This window comes from Meles meles, chromosome 4 (genome assembly GCF_922984935.1).
Source record: "Meles meles chromosome 4, mMelMel3.1 paternal haplotype, whole genome shotgun sequence".
Lineage (NCBI taxonomy): Eukaryota > Metazoa > Chordata > Mammalia > Carnivora > Mustelidae > Meles > Meles meles.
This window is the reverse complement of record NC_060069.1, coordinates 111,790,182-111,798,218: the sequence shown is the minus strand read 5'-3', so window position 1 is coordinate 111,798,218 and position 8,037 is coordinate 111,790,182. Positions and strand designations below refer to the sequence as shown.

The window sequence follows — 8,037 nt, the reverse complement described above, 5'->3', positions numbered from 1 at the left end:
ATGCAACTGCACATGTTTTGTAGCATCATGCTTAATTGTAAGTGGAAATTATACAGGACTTGTGGAAAAACATCACCAATAACTTGTATTAGTCTCTTAAAGTACTTGAGATGCAAAGTTATCAAAATTATAACAGCATACTTTTTTACCTAAATGCATTGTAGGGGCACCTGGGTGGCTCAGGCCATGAGCCCTGGTATAGAGCCCCACATCGGGCTCTCTGCTCAGCGGGAAGCCTGCTTCCCCCTCTCTCTCTGCCTGCCTCTCTGCCTACTTGTGATCTCTGTCTGTCAAATAAATAAACAAAATATTTTTAAAAATAAAATTAAATAAATAAATAAACAAACAAATGCATTGTAGACTCTCATTTCTTCTTTTTGGCAAGTAATGACTTCCTGATTCTCAGTTTAGTCCTCTTCTCCTGATCTTCCTGTGGCTCCTTATCCTTTCCTGGTGTTCATTATATAATTGGTTTTCCTGAAGAAGTAGGCATCCTTCCATATACATGTTATGTAAATGAGCTGTGCAGAGGTCTTATGTGCTTAATAAGGATATAATCACAGGAAATATACAGCAAACATTTTTGTATTTATCCAAAATTTTCAGATGGTCTAGTCTTCTTTAGATAACAATAGATGTTTTTATTCTGTGGATTTGAGTTTCAGATGATATTTTTTGAATTAAGTCACCGTATAATTTTAACCTTATCTGACCTGCTACAATTTTGATGTAAAAATATTAGCCTTAACCACCAGAAAGGAAACAAATATTAAAACATATACCTGTTAATATTTCTATAAGCTGTGTGGGCCTGTTAAGGATTTAAAGTTATGGTAGGGGCGCCTAGGTGGCTCAGTGGGTTAAAGCCTCTGCCTTCAGCTCAGGTCATGATCCCAGGGTCCTGGGATCAAGCCTCGTATCGGGCTCTCTGCTCTGCAGGGAGCCTACTTCCCTTCCTCTCTCTCTGCCTGCCTCTCTGCCTGCTTGTGATCTCTGTCTGTCAAATAAATAAATAAAATCTTTAAAACATTAAAATTTATTTTTAACCAAATGGCAAGATAAACATTCACCTTATATTCATTCAAGCAATATTAATTGTGAATTGACTCTATGTAAAGCACTGGGCTGGCAATTAAAGACAGTAAGTGGAGAAAGAGAAATGAAAATTTTTAATAAACCAAAGTTGTGACTTATTAAAAAAGACCGTGTACACAGTGAATAAGATAGAGTGGTAAGATGTTTAATTTGGAGCTGAATATGGCAAGAAATTATTTTTTTTTTAAAGAAAAGGGTGGAATTTAATCTTTATTTACAGACACTGCAAGAGAGGAGATTCCACATAGAAATAAGAAACCCACTGGGAGGAGGAGCTTCATACATTTTGTACAGTTTGGAACTGGTCAAGTAGAGTTTTGTTGTAAAAAGTGCTACAATAACAAAACACATTTAAAAAGAGTTCTTAGTAGAGAAACAGTAAGACAAACTTCTACCAAACAGAGCACACCACAAACAACGTTCTGCTTCGGCTGTACAAGCTAAGGTTAGCTAAAAGTTAAAGGTCCCAGCAGTGCCATCCTGAACCTGGAACGTATAGCCTTCAGAGGTAGTTTCTGGCACAACATTCTGATCTTCCTCTTCCTCTACAGAGAAATACTTCTCAATCAAGTTTAATGAAGCTTTGTACACAGACTCATTTTCATGGTTTTGTAGAGCCTCAATTTTGTCCAAACCTCCACATTCTTCGATCATTATACTAAGTTTCTCGGTTTCACCTAATTTCTCAGCAGCCTGAAAGATATTGGAAATGGCATCCAGAATGACCAAAATAATTTTGGTATCCTTCGCAGTTAAGAGGTTCATCAATGGTTCTATTATGCCACAATGGACGAGGTATACAATCTGTTCAACTGTCCCACCACTTGTATAGTTGGTCACAGCCCAGACAGCTTCCTTTTGTGTCTTAAAGTCTGCCTTAGAGAGAACACCAATGAGGAATGGGACTAATCCATGATTTACAACTTGCTGAATCTGGTCCTGGCGGCCAGCTGTGATGTTTGACATTGTCCACGTGGCTTCCTTCTGAATATTAGTTTTGGGGTTCGTTAGCAGGCTGGGAAAGACAGCAAGTGCTCCGGCATCTATTACAACCTGAGTCTGTTCATCTGTCCCAGTAACAATATTTCCTATGGCTCTTAGCGCAGGAGTCACAATGGGCAATTCAGTAGCTCCTAGAAGCTTTACAAGCTGGGGCACAACTCCTGTTTTCACAACCATCTCAATCCGTTCATTTGGACCATCTGTCAGGTAGGAGATGGTCCAGCAGGTATCTGCCAAGACCTCTGGATCGTCGTGATGCAGGAGACGAACTAAGGTAGGGAGAATCTGCTCGACGGCATCTAGCGGGGGTGCGGGGTTCTTATTGCGACAAAGGTTTGAAAGTGTCCAAGTAAGGTTCCGTAAGTAGCCACATGCTAACGATGACATATCAGGAACCGCAAGGAGAGCCAGAAGTGGTTCAACTGCACCATACTTGATAACCAAGTCTCGAAAAACTGAACCGTCACCTGCAATGTTTCCTAGAGCCCACACAGCCTGTTCGCTGATGTGGGCGTGGGAAGATGCCAACAGGGAAATGAAAGCTGGGATAGCGCCTCCATCCACCACAGCCTTGGTCTGTTCTGATGTCCCGGAAGCAATGTTAGTGAGAGCCCAAGCGGATTCAAACTGAATGGGACTACAATCAGTTCTGCCCAAGAAGGACACAAATTTTGGAATCAAACCAGCCCGGATTATGTTGTCTATGGGGGGCTGCTTTTCCCGAGAAAGCAGTTTCCTAGCAGCTTGAGTAGCCTGGAGCTGGCTTTCCAAATTGTTGCTATTTATGCCCTTGACAATGTCATCAACAGACCAATTTACAGTGCCCTGGTTGTTGCGGTTTTCCTGCAGTGGAGAGGTAGCATCATTGGGAAACGAGCTTACGTTTCTCCTTTTCAGCATCTGGCCATCCTTCTTAGCTTTCCTCAGCTCCACATTAACTTCTATTCGACACTGCCTCATTTCTGTACTGTCTTTCCCCTTGTTCTTGAATCTATTAAGGCGGGCAGCTGGTGAATTAGCATTCTCGTTGGTGGACATGGTTATGAGACAAAGGGAGAAAGCTACACGGCCTGCTCAGGCTTCCACGGGAGGTGGTCCGGGACACGCAGGCTGCAGGTCAGCTGCCCTCAAAACGTCCACCACGGATCACCCCAAAGACGGTGTCAAGAAATTATTTTTAGCTAATATTTACTGAGTAATTACTATGTGCCTTGAATTGTGCTGTTTTTAGCTAAACTGCTTTAGACAAATTAAAATATGAATTTGTCTAAGGTCATAGACATGGTAATTGTTAGAGCTGAAAATAACACACAATTATGTCTAAGTATATATTTCTTCAATTCTGGTATTAAGTTTTAATAAAGGGTATATTCAGGAATACTTTTTCCATCTTTACACAGGATGTGCTTTATTTAAAACACATTTTTCCGGGGCACCTGGGTGGCTCAGTGGGTTAAAGCTTCTGCCTTTGGCTCAGGTCATGATCCCAGGGTCCTGGGATCAAGCCCCACATTGGGCCCTCTGCTCCACGGGAAGCCTGCTTCCTCCTCTCTCTTTGCCTGCCTCTCTGCCTACTTGTGATCTCTGTCTGTCAAATAAGTAAATAAAATCTTTAAAAAAAAAACAAACACATTTTTCCTTGCATGTATTAAAGCTACAAACTTAGCCCCCCCCATTCTCCTCCTCCTTATCTTCCCAGTACATAAAATTCTGAGTTTAAAACATTTCATATGCTTCCAGTTATCTCCAAGGCTGTCACAAAATTTTCTAAACCAAATAAAATTAATTAATTTCACTATTTAAGAACATGTACTTTCAGAAAATTGGGCACAAGTGTCATGAAATAACAGCCATAAAGAAAGGTGAAGAATCAAGTAAGGAAGACTGCTTCAGTCAGAAGTAACACCATGAGCAAAGGCCTAGTGGCAAAAAGAGAGAATGACAAGTTTATGAAACAGAAAATAACATCAGTCAGATTGCTGTGAAATTGAAAGGTGAGACATAAAGTCAAGTAGATAAGCTGGAGCAGATCATGGAAAAACTTGAATATCTTGTTGGAAAATTAACCTGAATATAATGAAGGAAACAAGGAACCGTTTGAGGAAAAGAGCCCTAACTTTATATTAGGCATCATGGGGAGCAATGGGGAACGTTCGTTCAACTTGATGCCTCTCCTTGAAGATTTGCAATGATGTGAGAACAAGTAAAACAGTAGTAGAGGATACAAGTATTAACTGTGGCATAGATACTAACTGTGTAGTGTTAAAAAAAAAATACGGGATGTTTTAAATTCTTAACAGTTAACATGGTTGTGAATAGCATCCTCCTGGAATAAAAAGAGGAAAAAAAGCCTGGCAGAAATAGTCTCTGATGGCCTGGATGATTTGCTACAAATTCAGTATAACAGCATTTGGTTGAACACATGGGTTTAAAATAAGTGGACTGAAACTGGTGTTAGCGTAGAAAGAATGTTGACCAGTGCATGCTGCATGTCCACAAGAGGTATTTTTAGAGTTAGGAGCTAAAGTAAGAAAAGAAAACTAGATGTATTTATGTATTTATATATATAGATGGGCACATAGAGAAAAATACCTAAATAACTCAGTTTGGAACTCTGAAAATTCTACAAATTTAATATGATTTTGAAAACTAACTATATTTGAAAATGTTTTGCAAGGCTGCATTAGGTTATATAAATGTGCCTTATTAAATTCATATCTGTTGGAAATAAGCCCCATAAGGAAAGACAGATTTATTCAAAAAAATTTATTCAGATCTATGCTGAAGAACTGAGTACAGAAAAGTGTGTGCAGCAATGAAAGCGCTAAAGTAATTAAACAAAGACAATATTTCTTTAAATTCTTTAGGAATATTTCAAATTCCTAAACAATATAAACAACATGGAAAACATGGAAAGACAGCATGGAAAAAACTATAGATGTACACAGAAATTTATCAAATCTTCATGTGGTTAAGGGTAGAGGATAAGTCATCTCTCACCAGAAAGTTTCTTAATCCATATCAACCATATTTGGATTACATCAAAATATTGACATTTCTACATTTTATTGGGAAGCTAGTCAACAGACTTAAAATATTAATGGGAAATTTTGATCCAGAAATAATGTTACAGGTTCTACTTTTCCCTCCTATCAAAATGTAACTTTTAAAATCCTAATATATGCAGAACTATTTTAGGCAGTATTTTAGAGGCTGCCTGCCAAGTTTAAATAATAAATAAATAAATAAATAGCTTTGTCTCATTTTATTCTTCAAATATCATGAGTTTAAACATTAAAAATATCATTCAAACTAAGCACTATTATTCTTTGGCCTTTAGCATTGTAGATACTCAATAACAAGGTGCTGAATGATTAAATCAATTTTCTGTACAAAACACTCAGCTTTTATCTTAATTTTGGCTTTGTTTTTGTTTTTATCCAAATCTTATCCAGATGTTAAAGGCTAAAGTCACCCAACTTCAACTATGCCTCTCTTAATTACCTTAATCAATTTCTTGCTTCTCTGAACTAATAGAATAATTCTTGGTTCCACAAAATTTAATTCTGAAATATATTCCATAAACCACCTTTTATTATGGTCAATTCCCTTAAAACTAAGATACTTAGCAGGGTTAAACACATTGTAAATCCTGAAAAATGTTTGTTGAAATAAAATAAATGTTTTAGTTTGCCCAATATTCTACAGAAGCTTTGTGGTCTAATCATGAATATAATAATGTTAGTCCCTCCCTAAATTCATTCCACTGAATGAATGAATGCATAAAACTGATGATTCTTAGTCGAGGGTTGTGGAGGAGAGGAAGTCAGAGATTACTGCAGAGTTTTGATGATGTATCAAATAGTAAAATGTATCAAATAGTAAAAGGAGAAAACAGTGAAGATGTGATTTGAGAAAAAGATGTGCTTTCTGCATTTTTCATGTTTAGTTTAGCACTTATATGTATTATCAATGGAAGTTTCCAGTAAAGCATTTTAAATGTAATTTTTTATTCTTTCACCATCAACTATTAATAGCTATCATTTTATGAGGACTTAAAATATTTCAGGTAGTATACCAAGAGCTTTATAAAACATTTCACACTTAATTTTAAAAATGTTGTTAAATGAGTATCATGTATACCAATTTTGAAGGTTAAAAATCATGTCAATAGCCCCTATGACCCAGCAATTGCACTACTGGGTATTTACCCTAAAGATACAAACATAGTGATCCGAAGGGGCACGTGTACCCGAATGTTTATAGCAGCAATGTCTACAATAGCCAAACTATGGAAAGAACCTAGATGTCCATCAACAGATGAATGGATCAAGAAGATGTGGTATATATACACAATGGAATACTATGCAGCCATCAAAAGAAATGAAATCTTGCCATTTGCGACGACGTGGATGGAACTAGAGGGTATCATTCTTAGTGAAATAAGTCAATCGGAGAAAGACAACTATCATATGATCTCCCTGATATGAGGACATGGAGATGCAACATGGGGGGTTAGGGGGATAGGAGAAGAATAAATGAAACAAGATGGGATTGGGAGGGAGACAAACCATAAATGACTCTTAATCTCACAAAACAAACTGGCGGTTGCTGGAGGGAGGTGAGGTTGGGAGAGGGGGAGGGAGTTATGGACATTGGGGAGGGTATGTGCTATCATGAGTGCTGTGAAGTGTGTAAATCTGGTGATTCACAGACCTGTACCCCTGGGGATAAAAATACATTATATGTTTATTAAAAAAATATATATGGGTCTATATTTAAAAAAAAAAAATCATGTCAATAGCTTGTACCAGCTCATGTAGCTGAGTGGGAGATTGATGATTCCAGTCCACATAAACCAGATACCAAAAACATGATCTCAATAATCTTACTATATGCTGCTACCTAATTCATTAAGTAAATAAACTTTGTAGACATTATACAATGAGCTATAAATACAAAGACAAATAAAAATGGCCTTTGACATTGGCTAGGAATAAAGAAACCAGGAAAAGATGATATGTAATCAGAGACATGCATTTGCAGACATATGTATGCTAGTTCCAGAGATGAATTAGCATATTCTGATGGACCACAGGGAAGACCAGGAAATGTAAGGACTTGGGGTGTAGTTCATACTTGGCAACCAAATGAATAGTGATGATGTAAAGGTGACTATTTCTGAAGAAAAAGAAACATGAAAATACTAGTGGAAGAAAAAGGCAATGGATAGGAATTTGGGGAAGAGGAAGCAGGCCAGGAGTCAAAGAAGCAAGGGAAAAGAATTAATATTCTTTCACTCCCTATATGTAAAAGTTACCATTTGATTTCATATAAATGGCATTCTCTTTCAATTATTAGAACTACAGTAATAATGAAGGGTAATCACTGACATTTTGCTTATGAGAAAACTATGGTTTAAAGAGGTTGAGTTAATTGTCCAGGATAAAACTATTTGATGGTGAAAATAACACTGCCACTGTCTTTAGTTGAATAAAGGCCAGCACATTCCCTTTCCTTTGGAAAGAAACATCTATTCCCAAGTGTGCCTGAATTTTAGGGGATAAATATAAGAAGTAGAGGAAAATACCACGAAAGAAGGGGAAAGCCTGATTGAAGATCTCTGCCTAGAACTGAGACACCCCTGGGGCACTTAGGTGTCTCAGTTGGTTAAGCATCTTACTCTTGGTTTTGGCTCAGGTTGACATTTTGGAGTCATGAGATAAGGCCCACACTGAGCCCCACATTGGCCTCTGTGCTCAGTGAAGAGTCTGCTTGAAGATTCTCTCTCTCCCTCTCCTTCAGCCCTCTCCCCCACTCTCTAACTGAAATAAATAAATAAATCTTTAAAAAAAGAAAAGAACTGAGACATCACTGATAGGGAAAATATATTTTAAAAATGAACTCTGGGGGCACCTGGGTGGCTCAGTGGGTTAAAGC

At 37.7% G+C, this 8,037-nt stretch overlaps 1 protein-coding gene across 1 annotated transcript; it reads right to left on the bottom strand.

The window, feature by feature from the left end:
- Positions 1–1,545: 1,545 nt before the first annotated feature.
- On the bottom strand, positions 1,546–3,161 carry LOC123940297 (importin subunit alpha-1-like). The gene has a single exon (XM_046002975.1). It carries the CDS (start codon positions 3,133–3,135, stop codon positions 1,546–1,548), a length of 1,590 nt encoding a protein of 529 aa, XP_045858931.1. The 5' UTR covers positions 3,136–3,161.
- Between the last annotated feature and the right edge of the window lie 4,876 nt (positions 3,162–8,037).

What these genes read in the sequence shown, in the direction of transcription:
- LOC123940297 (XM_046002975.1), bottom strand. Translation starts at nt 3,135, where the DNA reads ATGTCCACCAACGAGAATGCTAATTCACCAGCTGCCCGCCTTAATAGA.